The sequence below is a fragment of the Octopus sinensis genome, linkage group LG1 (assembly GCF_006345805.1).
Source record: "Octopus sinensis linkage group LG1, ASM634580v1, whole genome shotgun sequence".
Classification (NCBI taxonomy): Eukaryota; Metazoa; Mollusca; class Cephalopoda; order Octopoda; family Octopodidae; genus Octopus; species Octopus sinensis.
The window spans coordinates 70,967,976-70,988,795 of record NC_042997.1 but is presented as its reverse complement, the minus strand read 5'-3'; the positions used below and the strand labels follow the sequence as shown (position 1 = coordinate 70,988,795).

The following is a 20,820-nucleotide window of genomic DNA, read 5'->3' as shown; positions in this document are numbered from 1 at the left end:
CCACATTCTGAGTTCAGGTCAGTCCGTAATCAACTTTGCTTTTAATATTCCGACTATTAATAAAACAATTACAAGAGATTTTACAGTACTCGTGGCAACCGATTATAATTTCATCTGCAGTTTAGAACGTAATTAATAGAATTATTACTATCATTAATTGTAGTAAGGGACACAGGGAAACTGTTTAATAATTTAGGATTACATCAGAGTCTGTAATTCTTTACCCTACTAAACCCTTTTAGAAATTCTGACGTGCATTGGTTACTGCTGTAGGCAGCAGTAGAAAATATGCGATTAATGAATATTTGGTTAGCTTTATTTTCTTTTATGAGCCTGGGATATGACACAAAAAGCCATATAACATCTATTTCACTTGGGTACCACTGTTACTTTATGTAAGACAGAATATGAATGATCCTAACTTTTAAGAAGCATGAGAAGAATGCGGTTGCTAAAAATCCAACATTAGTAAAGTTAACACAATAGTCCCGCATGATAGAGGTAAACTGATGTCAACTCTTACAGGGCACGTAATTTTCTTTCGATATTTCCCAGTTAGTTGTACCTCAAAAGTTCAATAAATGTAAACTTATTTTAGCACGCAAAAATATTATGCTGCTCAATTTCAACTTCCTTACAAGAATGCTGAACGTTAATATTCCTATATAATAAGATAAAAAAAAACTCTTGAAAATACTAAGATATTCTGTACATTATATTATTCTACATGCTGTTACATAAAAAATATTTTTTATTAATACGTATTATATGATCACAACTGAATTGCTATTTTCGAGTGTGATATTTTATGTTCATTGAGGTTGAATACATTTATTGTGATCTTTTGTAGATAACTGTACAATATACTTCGGCGGTGATGTCATTTACATACTCGAATAATAATATAAACGAAAAGAAGAAAAACAAGCAATAATTTCGCTTCCAAAATGACATTTGTCACTTTGAATATCATGAAGGAAGAAATGAACAAAAAATTGAACATAATAACAGAAGTGGGGAAAAAAAGTAAACAATAATGTAAGTCATTGCAGGTGCCGATACCTTTTCTTCACTCTGAGATATTTTAGTAGAAAGAGTGATCGACTAGAAAACATTTTTTTCTTTCTCGATAACCTTTACATAAATTTCCGTATCAAGTATATATTTTATCCAGTGTTATTTTTTTTATCTTTGTCTTCTTTTGCAACCTTTTGCTATGCCGGTCATTCGAAGACGTGTGAAGACAATCTATTAGATTGTTAAGTAGTTGGAAAGAAAGAAATATTGAAATGTTGGAGTTCATAGCAAATATTTTTCTTTATTGTTTTTATCAGCGAAGTACAATCACATTATTTTTTACTCCTCTGGAAATTACAAACCTTGCATAAATGATGAAATGCGTTACTAACTTCAACAGGTTTTCTGAATGTTCGCATCTTAATCATCCTGATATAGATATCTTATTCGGAACCTAGAAATATGCGATATATTTGTTTATTACGCTTATATATCGTAAAATACCGTATTTCGTATTTAATGTTGGTTGATAATTCCAATTAAATTGTTCCTGTTGTTTGTAAAATTATGTTCAAAAAGAATGTTATCATCATAATGACGTTTAATACTGGAAATATTGGAACGACAAATGTACTGGTAAATGAAATACACGAAGCCTTTAATCCATCATTCCACCACTTTTAACTTATCATTCAAAACACACAAGGTCTAATCGAAAGGGCTGCCAAATGTCTTTCGGATCATACATTCTACTACTTCGAAAATGGAAACACATACAGGATAATGTAACACTAGGCACACTACGTCACGAATCAAACACATTTGATCGTCAGACATCCTGACCAGCATTGATCTTGGAGTAAACAACAACATTTCAGTCTATATGCTTCTGTATTATTAACTTGTAACTCGCCACAAGACAATCAATCTGTAATGAAGACTATAAAGTTAAGAACATTTCTAATCAATGGAATTACTGTTGGAATTGATAGGATATTTCTTGAGCACAGAATCAAAAGCCTAATGTCCGTTTGAGCCAACTAGAGCTCAGCATTATATTTACTAATCCTGTTACATATGTTCTTTTAATTGCATCGGTAAACGGCCATCATTTTGGGTGAACAGATAGAACGGTCTATTACTTCGACCTAAGTTTTTATTGGGAATATATTTTATCGAACACAAAAGAAAAAAAGGTCTTCGCTAAAAGTATAAAAAGAATGCATAATTTAATTTGCTATCATTATCCCTAGGTAATTAGTGATGTAATTCAAGGGAAACGGCTTCTTTCGATTTATGCAAGCTATGTGGTACTCTTCATTCATCTTAACTTTACTCTACAATGCTTCTTTAGACTGTTGGAAAATACTTTAGAATATTTCTTCTGGCTCTTTACCTTCTGTGTTCATTTCCTGCCAGATGATATCATTACTTTCATCATTTCGAGATCGATAGTATAATGTACTAGCCAAGTAATAAAGGCGATGATACCAATAAAAACCACTTTTAAAGTGGTGGTCTTGTGCCAAAATTTAAAATAATTATAGCTATTTTTGTTGTTCTTATTTGTTGATGCTGTCGTTGTTACTATTACGGCGAACTGGCTGAAGTGTTAGCACGTTGGACGAAATGCTTTACGGTATTTCGCCCGTCGTTACGTTCTTAGGTGAAATTCCGACGAGGTCAACTTTGCCTTTCATTATTTCGGGGTCGATGAAATAAATACCAATTGAGCACTGTAGTCGATGTGCTCTTTATTTCAGGCCTTGTGGCTATAGTAGAAAAGATTATTATTATTATTATTATTATTATTATTATTATTATTATTATTATTATTATTATTATTATTATTAATATTATTGTTATTATTGTTATTATTGTTGTTATTGTTGTTGTTGTTGTTGCTGCTGCTGCTGCTGCTGCTGCTGTTGTTGTTGTTGTTTTACTTCTCAGAAAGTTCGGTCCTGCTTGTTCTGGTAGACTCTGTGAGAGTGGTCAGCAGCCTGCTGTCAGAGATCCCACAGGGTTATTTTCCGCACATTATAAGCTTTGATATTTGGTTGATAATTATCGTAAGAGGCATTCAACACCCAAGTAACAATCTCAAAATCCTATCTGTCCGCAGCAGAGCAATTTTTGGGGCTTGTTCCGCTCTTATGTCAATTCCGATTTCTTTGACATAATTCTTGTACTTGGTTGTTAGTGCTCCGAGTGCTCCTACAGCTACTGGAATGACAGACACTCTCCTCATAGTCCACATTCTTGCAATATCGTCATTTAGCAGCCTGTACTTTTCAATCTTTTCTATTTTTGGTCACTTATGCCTGCATTTCCAGGTATTGCAATATCTATGATCTTGGTTTCCTTTTTTTCTGTATCTACCACAAATAGCTGGTCTCCGGGCCTCAATTAGGGAGTAACGTTAGGTTGTAAAGTCCTACAATATCTTATGTTCCTCCTTCTTAGTGACTCCTTCTGATTCATGTCCGTACCATTTCCTTGCTCTGTTCAAGCCGTACTTTTCATATAGCCTCCAGTGAACAAACTTAGCCACATTTTAGTGCCTCTATTTGTAGTACTTTTGGACCAGCTTTCTATACTCACTTACAATATGTGTGATCGTTTCGTTTCTTCTGCCACACATCCTACAAAAGGCGATTTAATATACTTATCTATTTGGTGTAATTAGATCTCAGAGCTTGTTTCGGGGTACTGCATATGAATGCCTCAGTGCATCCTTTCAGATCAATTTCTTCTTAGCCATCTCCAAGTGTTGATCTTCTCTTTTCCTTCGATTTCTCCGAGGTATTTCTCATGCAGTGGTTTCATTTTCCAGTTGTTTACTCCTTCTTCTTCAACTTGTTTCTTAAATGCTTGTGGATATATCACATTTTCGGTAGGTATTATATTGTTAATTCTAACAGCGACATACAAGGATTCACTCAGCTGTTTGATATACCATCTCAGACTGTTCTTTTCGTTCACAACGCAGATCTTGCATCCTATGACACCTTTTCCATCTCTGTTTCTAGGCACATACAGTCTGTCAATATGGCTTTTCGAGTGCAGTTCTTTATTAATTGCCATCACTTTTCTAGTTTTTCTATCCATTACCACATGCTCGTTCTTTGTCCACCTAACAACACTTGCATTGTATCGCATTAAGGAAACGACCCACGTGTTCATTGCCCTGAGTTTGTTTTCCTGTTTTGTCTACTTCCCATAATTAATTTGGTTCTTCTGAGATATTCTTACCTAATGCTTTCCTTCATTTCACTTTTCTTGAATTTTGTCGTACTCTAAAATCTCCTGATATTTTTATCCATTAGTCTCAATATCCTTGATTTTCTCGCCGTTGCGTGGCTCTGCACCACCAAATGACACTACTTTGCCTCTTTGTATTATACGCATACTCCCAAACTCCATTCCGATATTCTTACTGAATATCTGCACTGCTGAAACTAGGCCATTTATTTCATGTTCGGTCTTTCCAAAGATCTGTAAGTCATTCATATATAACAGAGGATTTTAGTTTCTTCCACTTTTCTAGGTGTACACCGATGTCACTTTCCGTGTAGGGGTATACCAAACAGCAATCGTGATAGTCTATCTCTACTGCTGATATTATTATTATTATTATTATTATTATTATTATTATTATTATTATTATTATTATTATTATTATTATTATTATCATTATTATCTTTTTTTTTACTCTTCTTTCAAATTTGCTTCCATTTCTTGCCGAGTGTCTTCCCGACTCCTAGGGCAAAGAAACTCATAGTATACATTGGTAGGCTATTAAACTAAACTCACTAGTACGTTCATTTTTTTTTAAAGTTAAATTAAAATACATGGGTAGTAATAGTTCTCACATCGTCAATGCTCTTCTCAATACGTATGATGTACCAGTTAAGACAATCTTTTGGACTACTTGCAGGGATGGTAAGCCAGGGATCATTCTCATATAATTTTCGGTTCCCTTCTTGATCATTCCTAGTGCTCCTACGATCACTGGTATTGTAACCGCCTTGAGATGCCACATTTTCTCAATTTCAATGAGCAGGTCTTTATATTTTCTGAGCTTGTCAAACTCTTTCGCCGAGATATTATGATCACAGGGGATGCTCATGTCGATCAATAAGCAAACTTTATTGTTTTGGTCTTTCACAACAATACCTGGTTTATTGGCTTTGATGGTTCGGTCTGTATGTACTGGAAAGTCCCACAGAATCGTTACATTTTCTCCTTCAGTTACAGCTTCAGGGTGGTGATTATACCACTTGTCGGTAGTTTTGATATTGTAATGCCGACTTATTAGCCAGTGTAGATATTGGCCAACTCTGTCATGTCTTAATTTATACTCCACTGGTGCTACGACTTTACATCCAGAGATTAGGTGGTCCACTGTTTCAATCATGTTGCAGAATCGGCATTTTGGGTCTGCTCCATTTTTCATCACATTGGCCTGGTAGTTCCGGGTTAATAGGCTTTGATTTTGAGCAGCCAGGATGAAACCTTCGCTCTCTGCTTTTAGCCCTGAGCTCCGTAGCCACTGATGGGTTTGCTTCTGGTCAACATCAGTTTATTTGCTACGGGCCACATATTTGCCGTGCAGAGGTTTCTCCTCCCACCTATCAGTCAAAAAAAGTTCAAATGTGTACTACTACTAGCCTTAAGAAAAATTAAGGAAGGGCTGTTCTGTATTATTTGTGAATAGAGAAGTTGTGTTCGACCAGAGAGAATCTTAGCATCATTATTTTTTTTCCATGTGCGTTTGTGTTATTGCAATAAAAAAGTGTTTGTATATTTCACGTAAGGTAATATTGTGGAGGTTGAAGTTGACTTTTCTAGAGATGTTTGTATCTCCAGTTAGAAGAACAGGTGTGTTTTTGCAATAAAACGTATATGTTTACATTTATATTTGAATATTCAGGGAGGAAGCAAAGAAAAGTCAGATTTTCATAGAAAGTTTTAAGGTTTTAAGATAGTCTTTTGTAAGTCCACAAAAAGAAAAGCGTGATGTTTTTAGAGAGAAGAAAAAAAAAGGATGTTTACAGAGGCAATTGTGGGTATTAAAGTTTTTAAAGCTGATCGGATGTATATTTGAAAACTGTAGATATGTAAATTTGTAAATTTCTTAACTTATTTTGAAGAGAATTTTAAATACTCACAAGATATTGTAGATGTTCCAGTCTTTGAGAGTTATTTTTCCCCGTTGCTAAACTGGATCATATTAGTATTTCTATGGCTTTCGGCTACTGAATTGTCAGAGCAGTGAGGAATACGTCCAGCCGCTGTAAAGGCTGGCACTCCTCCTCTTATTATTATTATTATTATTATTTATTATTATTATTATTATTATCATCATCATCATCATCATCATCATCATCATCATCATCATTATTATTATTATTATTATTATTATTATTATTATTATTATTGTTATTATTATTATTATTATTATTATTATTATTATTATTATTATTATTATTATTATTATTATTACTCTATGTTTGACTTTTGCTTTATATTTGTACAAGATGGCTCCAAGTCTCACCCAGAGACCTCAAGAGACAACAGGTTGGAAGTTCATGTTGTTGTTATGCCTGGTGTGCCATATATTTGGGTTTTTTTTGGGTGTTGTACTAGTGAATGTCCAAAAAAAAATTGTGTTTGTTTTAAACCCTGAGATTACATAGAGAGTATTTTGCGTAGGATATGAGCAGTTCCCATGAGCACTATCTTTTGAATTTCTGCCATTTTGGGGCTTCCTGAAATCTGAGTTAGGTTGCAATCAGCCCCTTTCGCTATCATTCCCAGGGCACCTATAACAACAGGTATTGTTTTAGTTTTCAGGTTCCCCATTTTGCTGATTTCTATTTCAAGATCTTTATATTTGCTCAGTTTTTGGTAGGTCTTGACAGATACGTTTATATCGATTGGGACAGTCATATCATTGAGGAGGCATGTTCTTTGTCTGAAGTCTTTCAATATGATGTCTGGCCTATTTGCATCTATCTTTCTGTCAGTTCGAATGGTGAATATCCAGAGGAGTGAGATGTGGTCATTTTCAAGCACTGGAGGTGGTTTATGTTCCCACCAGTTTTTTTCATGAGGCAAATCCAGGTTTTTGCAAATTACCCAGTGAATATATTGTGCAGCTCTGTCATGCCTCTTGAGATACTTTTAGGTGCTTGAAGACTATTATTACTATTATTATTATTCAGTAGTTTTATTTTTATAGTGTGCTTTCACTTCACTACCGAGCGCAGCTCTGTGTGCCTTAGGTATGTGCTGTGATTTGTTGTGATGCTCTGATGGTTATTATATGGAAAGTGTTCTGCGTAGGATGTGTGCAGTGCCTAGTAGTGCAATTTTCTGTATGTTATATGTGTTTGTAAGTCCTGGTGTTTTTGTTATGTATTTGTCTGAATATTTTTTTATCATGCCTAATGCACCTACTATGATAGGAATTGTTTCTGTTTTTAGATTCCACATTCTGGTTACCTTTATTTCCAGGTCTTTGTATTTTGAGAGTTTCTCCATTTCTTTTAGAGACACGTTGTCATCTGCCGGTATTGATACATCAATTAGAAAGCATTTTTTTTTCTTCATGATCTCTGACGACTATATCTGGTCTGTTGGCCTTAATTTCTCTATATGTGTGTATCGGCATATCCCAGAGTATCTTTTCTTGTACTTTGTTTTGGATATTATTTATCCACAGGGTTTGTTTGGGTGGTGGTTCTCCTGTTTGGATGGGTTTGAGTGAGTATCCAGCTCCTTTTGTGGCTGCAGTGTCTGCTGCGTATACTAAGTCATTTAGCTCAGTGATATCACTTTTTTGTTTCAGTGGCTATTCGTTCTGTGACGGCTAGGTTTATGCTGTTTATAATTGGTGTTGTTGTTTCGTCTATTTTGATTTTTGGGAGGTATGGTCGGTGGTCCATTTTGAGCTCTGTGGTTTTCAGTTCTTTGATTATTTTACTTTTTATATTATCATAATCATTAGGCTCCCCTTCGTTGTTTCCAGGTTTTAGCTTTGTGTCGCTTTCTTTCTTATTTATATGTTTGTTTGCCGTGTTTTGGCTTGCTGTTTGTCGTGCATTATTATGCACCCTTACGGTCTGGGTATGTTGTTTTTTGTTTACATCGTGTTTGTTGGGAATGTTACGTTTATCAAGTTTTACTGTTTCAGTGTTTATATTATTAGGCATTGTTGTGTGGCTTCTATCTACATTTTCCTGGTGTATTTTTTCTTTTAGATGTTCTATTTTTATTTCTGATATTTTTTTTTGCGTTGAGAATGTATCTTCGTACGTTAGCTAATTTATTAGGGTTCATTGATGTATCCAAGTCTATATTTATGTTATTTTCCTTCCATATTTTATATGTATGTGTTGTTGTGCTTTCATTTTTTGGGTAGAGCACTGCTGTGAAGTATGCGTGTAGGATAGAAATGTATTCCTCACGTGTCCATTTATGTCTTTGGGTTTTATTTGTGGGACATGAGGCACAACGTCCGGCCCATTATTTTGATGGTCGTCATTTTCGTAGGGTACCGGTCCGTTCATTTCTGTTGTCACATTGTTTTGCATGTGTAGTTTTTCGTACATTTTGTGTTGTAAGTTAAAGTACGTACCTCCCGATTGTTATTCTTGGGTTGAATTTATTATTATTATTATTATTATTATTATTATTATTATTATTATTATTATTATTATTATTATTATTGTCATTGTTATTATTGCCTTTGCACAGCTTCAAACACAGGATATGTTCTATAGTGTCAGCTGTTCACTACCAGTGAACTAAGGTAACGCCTTTTATTTTTCGAGCACCTTCCGGAGTACATCGTGTTGTTACTCTTAATAAAAATAATGATAATAATAATAATAATATAATAATAATAATAATAATAATAATAATAATAATAATAATAATAATAATAATAACAGTAGTAGTAGTATCAGAAGAAGTAATAATAATAATTATTATTATTACTATTATTATTATTGTTGTTGCTGTTGTTGTTGTTGCTGTTATTGTTGTTCAGTTCTATATTTAAGAGATGAGGAATTATGTACATTATTTACATTTTGACGGATTTTGTCCTCATCTTGTACAAACCAGGACAAAATCCGTCAAAATTTTAACACAACGTTTCGGCTGATATACCCTCCAGCCTTCATCAGGTGTCTCGGGGGAATTTTCGAACCTGGGTTCTCATCCCTAAGGTATTTTTCGATGTTGTTGTTATTATTATTATTATTATTATTATTATTATTATTAGTAGTAGTAGTAGTAGTAGTAGTAGTAGTACTAGTAGTAGTAGCAGCAGCAGCAGCAGCAGCAGTAGTAGTAGTAGTAGTAGCAGTAGTAGTAGTAGTAGTAGTAGTAGCAGCAGCAGCAGCAGAAGGCGGTGAGAGAGCAGAGAATGCCATCATAGTGACACTGTGGTTCAAATATACGAAACCCAACATACACGTCTGATAAGGGTGCACCAGGCACATACATCACAACCATATGTGCGCGATATGGTGATCTCATATCAAGATAAGCAGCGCATGATTTGCAGGTGGGGCCCAATTAGAATTTTCTTCAGATCGAGTAGCCCGTCCCATAAAAATATTCCCTAGATAAGGCTTGTTTAAGGATGACGAATGAAACACCTATTTTTGCAGAGGTGAAATATTGAAACTCAGAAAATTCCTCACTACTTCTGCTACTTCTGCTCATGTTCAGAGATACTCATATCGTCAGCCACTAAGGGACATGCTCAATTGGTTAAGGAGAAGCAACTGACAAGCAAATATGTGGTATTTCAGCAAAATATTTACTGTAGCTCATCTTAAATACCAAGACAAATCATGTACATGATAACACTTCCAATCAGTTACGATCAAAAGACATGAGAGCCACTGCCTGGTGCTTATCCTCCTCCTCCACCCCCTCCTCCTCATCATCATCTCCTTCTTATTTTTCTTTTCTTCTTCTTCTTCTTCTTCTTCTTCTTCTTTTTCTTCTTTTTCTTCTTCTTCTTCTTCTTCTTCTTCTTCTTCTACTACTACTACTACTACTACTACTACTACTACTACTTCTCATTATTATTATTATTATTCAGTAGTTTTATTTTTATAGCGTGCTTTCACTTCACTACCGAGCGCGGCTCTGTGTGCCTTGGGTATGTGTTGTGATTTGTTGTGATGCTCTGATTGAAAGTGTATTGCGTAGAATGTGTGCAGTGCCCAGTAGTGCAATTTTCTGTATGTTATATGTGTTTGTAAGTCCTGGTGTTTTTGTTATGTATTTGTCTGAATATTTTTTTTTATCATGCCTAATGCACCTACTATGATAGGAATTGTTTCTGTTTTTAGATTCCACATTCGAGATACCTCTATTTCCAGGTCTTTGTATTTTGAAAGTTTCTCCATTTCTTTTAGAGACACGTCATTTGCTGGTATTGATACATCAATTAGAAAGCATTTTTTTCTTCATGATCTCTGACGACTATATCTGGTCTGTTGGCCTTAATTTCTCTATCTGTGTGTATTGGCATATCCCAGAGTATCGTTGCTTTCTCGTTTATTATTATTATTATTATTATTATTATTATTATTATTATTATTATTATTATTATTATTATTATTATTACCATTATTATTGAGTGAGGGAGCAGAACATGCCATTAAAGTGACACGGGTGAAACACAATATATCCACGACTACCCGTCTGATAGGGGTACACTAGGCACATGTATCACAACCACTTGTGCGCGACATCTCATATCACGATAAACTGCGCATGAACTTGCATGTGGGGCTAAGTTAGAATTTTCTTCAAGTTGAGTAGTTTATCCTGCTCAAAAGGCCCTTGAGGAAAGTTTATTTAAGGATGATGAACGAAAGACCCATGTTTCCAGACGTGAATTATTGAAGCCCCAAAGAATTCCTCTCAACACATGGCTATGATGCTCCTAAAAATACTTCTGCCCGTGATCAGAAAAGCTCATATCGTCAGCCACTAAGGGACATGCTACGTATGGCGTAGCTACTAATGCGCAGACACGCGCTCAGGTGACGTCACCTGCAACGATTTCTGGACGATGGGCGTGTGTGGGCTCCGTTTGTGAGGCTCGTCTTTCCGCAGCTCGTCTTCTTGACGGAGCTGCAGTCCTGAGTGAATAACAAACAGAAACTGGGCATCTGGCACCTAGAGTGTCGTCAGGCGCTCACAACCCTCAAACAGTCGCGCAATGGGATCGGTGGTTGTTCCGCTTTACAAATTTGTAGAGAAATACTGGTAGGAAGTACGACGACGTTCTCGGCGAGACTCTGGGCGTTGGCAAGAACGAACTGGCTAGACTTTCCGGTTGGGAACTAACATGTATAATTTCCAGATGTCCTTGGCATGGCACTGCTATCGGGGGCCGCTGCCGGTTTGAGATAAACTCTATAGGCAAGGATGTGATGTCAGACGGACTTGTACGAGGTGCGCGCAGAGAGACGAAACCGTTGTGCACGCCCTCGTTCAGTGTCCGGGCGTCGTCAACATGTGGGATTGTGCTGAACAGCTGCTGTCACGTGTGGGACGGATACGTCTATCGACCGAGTTTGTAGTGATGGTTGCACCGCCACCCTGCTTCAATCGGGCAGGCAAGGCAGCTTTCCTTTGCCTGGTAGCTGTGGAGATAAGAGGTTGTTTGGTGGCCAAGGCTGAAAGGCATGAGGACAGTTACTTTTTCTACGGTAGAGCTTTCATTGACTGTTTAAAATTTCACTTGAAAAGGAAATTGAGAGTGGAGCGGGAAGTGCTGTCCTCAAGTGAGTTTATTGAAAGGTGGGTGACAGTTGCGAAAATGGCAAGAGTGGATAGTACCTTTCTAAGTATAGACCTGTGAGTCGGAGATAAGGTATTGTAGAAGGCACTTACTCCTAGGGTTTAAGCAAAATCTCAGAGAGTGGGGTTCCTCGATTATCCCTACAGGCGTTCCTGTATCAGAAGGACCACATCTCTATCATCCTACCCACATGTTTTTACCTTTGTATGCTATGCATATGTCCTTTCCTTTTCGCTGTGTATACAGTGTATACTTCATTTTTAAATTTTTTAAATTTTTTTATTATCATTTCATTATTATATGTAAACCCCCACACTTTATTCTGTTTCTGTATTGTCCCCCTCATCTTTCGCTCTCGTGGCAACTAAATGAAGTCATCTTCATCATCACCATCATCATCATCATCATCATCATCATCATCATCATCATCATTATTATTATTAATAGTAGTAGTAGTAGTAGTAGTAGTAGTAGTAGTAGTAGTGGTGGTGGTGGTGGTAGTTGTGGTAGTAGTAGTAGTAGCAGTAGCAGTATTATTATTGAGTGATAGAGAAATGCATGTCATCAAAGTGATACTGGAGTACAAATATACGAAGCTCAATTTAGACAACAATAAGGTTTTTTAAAGATGATGAATGAAACACGCATGTTTCCAGAGATGAATTATTCAAACCCCAAGAATTCTTCTCAACACATGGCTATGATACTCCCCTATTGCCCCCTCGTGCTCAGTGATGCGCATATCATCTGCCAATAAGGGTTATGCTCAAGTATATAAGATCATGCAACTGACAAGAAAATCTGAGGTATTAAACAAATTTTGTTGTTGACTTTTATTTCAAGGAAAAACAAGTATATGTTAACACTTCCAACCAGTTAAGATCAGGAGTAGTAAGAACCATTGCTTGATACTTATTATCATTATTATTATTATTACTACTATTACTACTACTACTACTACTACTACTACTACTACTACTACTACTACTACTACTACTACTACTACTACTACTACTACTCTTCATTTTCTTCTTCTTCTTCTTCTTCTTCTTATTATTATTATTATTATTATTATTATTATTATTATTATTAATATTATTATTATTATTATTATTATTATTATTATTATTATTGCCTTTGCACAGCTTCTAACGCTGGAGATGTACTACGATGTCAGTTTTTTACGACCAGTGAACTTAAGGTAACAACTCTTATTTTTCGAGCACCTTCCGGAGTATTCGACCGGTTCCAAGCAGTGCTGTTTTCTGAAAGTGCTCCACTCTTATTGCAGCCCCTATTTGTTCCACGTACTACTCGAGATATTTGCTCACTGTTCCCAGGGCTCCGACAATCATTGGTACTACTGCTAACTTTTTCATCGAACACAACTGCTTAACTTTTCAAGCTAACCTATCATATTTCTCGACTTTTCTTTCTTCCTTATCGCATACCTTGTCAGCTGGTCATCCTATATCAATGATGCAGCATAGTTTATTTTCTTTCTCAATTAAGGCTATGTCTGGCTTCGTATTCTCTACCTCATGGTCACACTGAATCATAAAATCCCATAGGTTCTTTGCATTTCTATTTTCGACGATGCCCTCGGGTTTGTGGTCGTACCAATTTTATACTCTGTCAAGTCCATGCTTGTTGCAAAGTATCCAATGAACAAGCCTGGCTATATTGTCGTGGCGTCTCTATGATTCCTTCTAGGCTAGTGGCGTGTACTTGCTGGTGATATGCCATACGGTTTCACCATTTTGTCCACAGATTCTGCACTTATCACTTTCTGATGTATTGTATATTCTGTATTTTATGTAGTTTGTTCTTAGTGCTTGCTTTTGGGCAGCACATATCAAAACCTCCGTTTACAATTTTTAATCACTTTTTGTCATCCACAGCCATCGTTTTTCTCTGCCTTGACCATGCATTCTTTTCTTTACCCACCTATTTTCAGTTTCATTCATTTTCAATTTCTTATACAGTGCTTTATGTTTTCAATCTTTCATCCTACACAATCTGACCTTCTTACTTCTAATAATAGCGGGTCTGTAGCATTTTTTATATACCATGCTCTGTTGCTTTCTTCTGATCTAATGCTGTGTTCGCATCCAATAAGTCCTCTTCCCTTTTTCTTGCCACATACAGTCTGTCAGCGTCACTTTTTGGGTGGAGTATCCCATATCTAGTTAGCACCTTCCTTGTCTTTCTATCTAAGCTGTTTAGTTCGTCAACTGTCCATGCGATTACCCCTGCTCCATATCTAAAGAGTGAAACCGCCCAGGTGTTGATAGCTTCAATCTTATTCCGTCCATTATATTTCGACTTAAGTATCAGTCTCAGTCTGCGCAAATACTCCACCTTAAATTTTTCTGTCATTTCTTTCTCCATCAATTTATCCATTTCCAAAATCCCCAAGTACCTATATCCCGTCTCTTCTATCTGTTTCATAACCTCCCCCGACGGTATCTTTAGTCCGTCCATACATTTGATATGGCCTCTCTTCAATACTAACACACCACACTTTCTCATTCCTAACTCCATTCTGATATGAGCACTGAAGGTATACACCGTATATTATTATTATTATTATTATTATTATTATTATTATTATTATTATTATTATTATTATTTCCTAGATGCGAAGAACCATCCTAAGTATCCTAGCTGTCCTTAATAACATTTTTTTCTGGAGTTAGATGCCTATTTCCGCTATCCATTTGATCAAATATTTAGGGATACTTCCTAATGCACCTATAACTACTGGGATACAATTTATTCGCACTTTCTGTATTTCTATGGCTAGGTCCTGGTACTTTGAAATTGTTTCTATACTTCTCATATCAACGTTTTCATCATTTGGGACTGTAAAGCCAGTTATCAGGCACTTTTCATTCTCTTTGTCTACCACAACTAAATCAGGCTTTCAGGCGTCAGTCAGAATGTTCAATAATATTTTATATTTCTTACTTTCTAGTTCTTTACTAGGTTCATGTTCGTACTATTTGTCAGTATGGTCAAATCCTAGCTTTCTAAATTTCTCCCTGTGGATTACTCACCCGTGTTTTTCTTCTATTCTTTCTGTACCAGTATGTTACATTCACTGTCTATATGAGTAACACTTTCCTTTTTTGCCTTGCATAATATATATTAGGAATCTACTAGGTTTTTCACTACCCTGGTTTTTATCCAGTTAGTCCTTAATGCTTGATTTTATACTGCTACTAACAAACTTTCAGTGTCTCTTTTCAACCTTCGTTTCTGCAGCCATAACCATATCTCACTACTACTTGTTGCTGCAAATATCTTTGGGAACCTACCATACAAAACCTTCGCCTGCCAGTCAGATAACTTTTGTTCTTTTTACTGGTTTTTAACATCGCTTGTTCTTTGTTTTTTTTTGTTTGGTTTCCCTATGTCTTTTCAAATTTTTTCTCTATGATTTAGTATATTTCTCAAGGGAAGATTTAAATCTTGTATTTCTTAACTTTTTCAGTTTCCAGGTTTCTATTCTACTAAAATTTGGTCTTAAAGTTTTAACTTTATTTCTTAATCTCCTTTTCCACATTTGATATTTTCTAGTCTTTTCTTGAGGAATATCTAATCTTCTATTAACTACTACCTCTCCTGCATAAATCAAGAAGTTAGTGTCTCCTATATTTTTAGTATATGTCTTACTGAGAACAGTATCTACTTTCCTAATCATATCTAGCAGCTTCTTTCTGTTGGTACCTTTTAATGCTGGCAATCTTTTTCTTCTTTACTTATTGCTTCCTGCAACTCATCTAAAACTTTCCGATCTTCTCCGCTTAAATAAAATCGCTGGTGCCAATTGTCCTTTCATTATTGTTAGCGCTATTATTATTTTGGCCTTTATTATTATTATTATTATTATTATTATTATTATTATTATTATTATTATTATTAGGTGATTTTTAAATCCAGCCTTTCAACACTTAAAGGTCAATAAAAATAATTACCAGTCATATATTGAGTCCAGTATAATATTGCAATAAACATGATAATGTTGCTATAAGTGTGATAACAGGCTTCTGGTATTATGGTTGGGCGAGATTTATATAAGTAGATTTTAAAAATATATACTGATTACATTTGTGTGTTTGTGTTTATAATCTAGCACAAATATTTACGTAAGGCAATGGTTTATTTACGATGCTCAGTGAAGAGTGATATTGTGAGATTTACTAAGCTAGGTTAATTGAAATGCTATTAGTAGATGATTCAACTGATATGAATACAATGCAGAGTATTTTAGTTAGAAAGCCAAAAGAGGCAGTATTCAGTAAGTTTCGGTGCAATACGAAGTTTAAGTGGCTAAATGTAATTTTTATATTCTTTGATTTAAGTGTGATGCTATTAATGTCCTCCATATCAAATACTGTTTGAGGCAGCTAGGTTCTAAATACTTATCTCAAGATGCAACTGAAATATATTGCAATGTTGAAAAGATTCTTGAGGTGCATTCTTATGACATTAAGCTGTACTCAGCAATGACATTTATTGGATGGTTCAATGAGCCATATGTGAGTTAAATTCTTTGAAAATAAACACATTTTACTTTCGAATAAATCATCCAAATTGAAATGGATTATAAAGGTTTTAACTTTGACATTTTTCCAATAGAGGAAGGATAGAATATGCTCTTCAACTGGATCTTGTCTCGCTCGGTTCGATAGACAATTATAGGAAGATTGGATTCCAATATAGCGGCACTTTTGTTGTGGAATTATACTTTAACGAAATTTAGTGTCATTTGCAATAGACGTGTAACTTGTAAGGTGAAATTTGATGTCCATCTAAGGATATAAACTATTTGATTATTTTATTTAAATGAAAATGTTTTATATTAGTTGTTGGAATTCATCCATTTAACATTCACTTGATAGAATGGACATTAACATTACAGTTTGGTCCATTTGTAAGTTGTTATTATGTTGGCACCATTATGTTGGCACAGGAGTGGCTGTGTGGTAAGTAGCTTGCTTACCAACCACATGGTTCCGGGATCAGTCCCACTGCGTGGAACCTTGGGCAAGTGTCTTCTACTATAGCCTCGGGCCGACGAAAGCCTTGTGAGTGGATTTGGTAGACGGAAACTGAAAGAAGTCCGTCGTATATATGCATATATATACATATACATATATGTGTGTGTGTGTGTGTGTGTGTATGTGTGTGTGTATGTGTGAGTGAGTGTACATCGTTTGACAACCGATGCTGGTGTGTTTACGTCCCCGTAACTTAGCGGTTCGGCAAAAGAGATCGATAGAATAAGTACTAGGCTTACAAAGAATAAGTCCTGGGGTCGATTTGCTCGACTAAATGCGGTGCTCCAGCATGGCCACAGCCAAATGACTGAAACATGTAAAAGAGTAGAAGAGTACATGGTCCAAGGTGAAAACTTCTTTTCTGCTTTTGTTTAATATTAACTCTGTGACATCTCTACAAGAACGTAGATAAATTCAACTTGGCAACAGCAAGATTCAAGAGGAAGAGAAGATGGAATGGATTTGCTCCACTCTGTCACTCTCCCAACTGAAGAAGTTATGTATCCAATTTATATAATTGATGTTAGACCATTATCACCGTCTTGGATATTTCTGTTCAGTGCCCATTTAAAATTTGAAATCATAAGATAAGATTTCCAAAGTAAACAGTGCATAATAGTTGCAATAAACTATGTATTACTGCAATATGATAAACAGGCGTGGCTGGATGGAAAGAAGCTTGCTTCTCACCCAAATGGTACCGGGTTCAGTTCCACTGCGTGGCACCTTGGGTAAGTATCTTCTACTATAGCCTCGATCCGATCAAAAACTTGTGAGTGGATTTGGTAGACGAAAACTGTACGAAGCCGGTCGTTTATATATATATATATATATATATATATATATATATATATATATATGTTTGTGCGTCTGTATTTGTCCCCCCACCAGCGCTTGAAAACTTATGTTGGTGTGTTTACATCCTCGTAACTTAGCGGTTCAGCAAAAGAACCGATAGAATAAGTACTAGGCTTACAAAGAATAAGTCCTGGGGTCGATTTGTTCGACCAAAGGCGGTGCTCCAGCATGGCTGCAGTAAAATTACTGAAACAAGTAAAAGAATAAAACCAATTCACTTTGGGTTTGAAAACTGCATAGTATAGTTTGCCAGAACCTTACATATTCTGTATTAAAGCACATAAGTACGTAAAGTACATAAAGTACATTTTAAAATGATTTTGCAGAAAATGTGACTGGAAAATTTATGTTTATAATTAAATCTATACCTTCCCCGTTTTCCCAAAATTTTCATAATTTCATGTCTTTAAAATGATTCTGTAAAATAATTTGCAGCCACAAAAATTTACGATTAATTCTCGCTGCCCTGAACCTCTATTTCCCACCCCGCCCTCTCTCTGTCTCGCTCTCTCCAACTCTCTCTCTCTCTCCGTCTCTCTCTCCCTCTCTCGATATATATTTATGGATATACATGCACCTATGCATATATACATACATATATGTATATACATATATATGCGTATCTATATCTATCTATCTATCTATCTATCTATCTATCTATCTATCTATCTATCTATCTATCTATCTATCTATCTATCTATCTATCTATCTATCTATACCCACACACACACATATTTAATTTCGACTTAAGTATGAGTCTCAGTATGTATGTATATATACATACACATACAAAGCATTTTCCCGTTTTAGTTGTCTCACTGAAGTTTTGTTTATCTACATATTAAATAGCCTTTTCATGTCAGCAAAAAAATTTGCCTGCACTAAATACATTAATGATGATGATCTATTAGCCGTGAATCGAGGAAGCTGAATATTTTATAGTTCTACAGTAGGGTTTCCCTTCTGCAGTGTCTCCTTCATATTTTTGTTAGAAGAGAAAACAACTGGGTGTTTTATTCAGCTATTGCTAAGAACATTTTATGAAATCTACATACACAACCACTTATTTTCAAACATACATATTCGTAGATAGCGGGAAAAAAACACTTCCATTCAAATATTCAGCTCCAAATATAAGATAAAATATAAAAAAAAAAGAAAGAAAACAAACGAGACATGCTTATTGTCGTTGTCAGCGGTGACTCTGCATTTCGTGAATTTCTTTCTCCGTATGTTGTTCCTCATTTATATCAGTGTCTCCGATGGCTGGGAAGACCGGTTTTTACTCGACCAGCCTTGACTGGAGTTGGCAAACCTTTCGTCATAACCGTTTAGCCGCTTTATTTCTTCGATGACGTTCTTCAAAGTAACTTATGATGATCCTGATGAGTCTCACTTTGCTGTGTCTTCTGCTTGCGGATCTCTAGATTTAGGGTCGATACTGGTGTTCCTCATAGACTGCATGGGGAAGCTGCATGATATGTTGACGGTGCGAATTTCACAGTAGAGGATTATGCGTGGCAATCCGGTCCTATTTGCGAAGTTGGACCTCTCTTTCGCTAATTTTTACCCTTGATGCCGAATATATTCTGTTGAAACTGGGGTGCAACTTGTACATAATTTTGGTATCAAATACGTATTCTATTACACATTTTCATTTTTATCTGTATACACAAATATGTTTGTGTATGAAATTATAAATATATATATATATATATGTGTGTGTGTGTGTAGGCACAAGCGTGGGTGTCTAATAAGAAGTTTGCCTCCCTACCACATGGTCGTGCATTCAATCCCACAGCACGTAACCTTGGACGAGTGTTTTCTACTAGAGCCTCGGGCCGACCAATATTTACGTATATCACCGTGATCACCAAGACCGACCAGACTATCAGATGTTGCTACACATCGCTGGTCACAATGCGCTTCGCATTGTTTTAGCCTTCAAATGACGCCACCCCGCTGGCTAAGTGAGTAGGCCAACAGAAGAAAGAGTGCGAGAAAGATGTGGCGAAAGAGTACAGCAGGGATCGCCACCACCCACTGCCGGAGTCTCGTGAAACTTTAGGTGTTTTCGCTCAATAAACACTCACAACGCCCGGTCTGGGAATCGAAACCGCGAGTCCGCTGCCCTAACCACTGGGCCATTGCGCCTCCACACATACACACACATACACACACACACACATATATATATATATATATATATATATATATATATATATATAATATATATATATAATATATATTATATATGTTTGTATACATATACATATATATATATATATATATATATATGCGCCTCTGTCTGTCTGTGTGTGAGCGCACGCGCACGTGCATGCTCTTCTTGAAATTACAATGATATTGGTTAGAAACCGGCTCTCTCTTTTGGCACGAAATATAAATGAATACATACATTCATTCACAAATGCATACATACATTCATACATACATACATAAATACATACACATACATACATACACTCATACATACATACATACATACATATATACTTACATACATGCTTACATGCATACATGCATACATACATAGATTACATAGCTACTGCAGATTAAAACCGAGTAGCTTTAAATTGCATACTCGCATTTGAATATGTAATATTGACTCAACTGAGTGTTACAGAGTGGATTTTTTCTCGCTTAGCTACTTTTCACATTATTATGAAACCACTTATCCCATAAACACAGTCATAGCTGTTCATAGTTATTCATATATTAATATATGTAAATTTATATTATATTAAATGCTTTGATATATATATAAAATAATACAGACGATAGAAGGAAAACAAGGACGGATCATTCAGAGTTTATGTCCCTGCTGTAAGGCTTTACTTCCACACACGCCAGCTTAATTTGATTCGTTCTTAGTCGAAAGACACCTGTTGTTATGTCCTGTTATTTGTATTTGTGTAACATTTCTCTGTGTTTTTCCGTCCTTGTTTTCATATACATTCGCTGCTTTCTTCCAAGGAATGTAATGCTCTTAGCTTATTTTTCCCTTGGGGCTGGCCA

General features: G+C 35.7%; 1 protein-coding gene across 14 annotated transcripts in view; it reads left to right on the top strand.

The window, feature by feature from the left end:
* The window catches only part of LOC115213959 (LIM/homeobox protein Lhx9-like), a 274,665-nt gene that overhangs the window by 98,407 nt on the left and 155,438 nt on the right, over positions 1–20,820 (top strand). For 3 of the 14 annotated variants that reach the window (XM_036501774.1, XM_036501831.1, XM_036501820.1), the window contains exon 2: positions 6,561–6,600. The exons of 3 other annotated variants lie outside the window; for them this stretch is intronic. In XM_036501774.1, coding sequence (XP_036357667.1) covers positions 6,561–6,600 — 40 coding nt within the window. Of the gene's footprint in view, positions 1–850; positions 1,039–6,560; positions 6,601–8,781; positions 8,837–13,038; positions 13,062–17,319; positions 17,423–20,820 lie in introns of those variants that run through there. 8 more of the 14 variants (XM_036501792.1, XM_036501778.1, XM_036501791.1 and 5 more) reach the window with 6 other exon arrangements.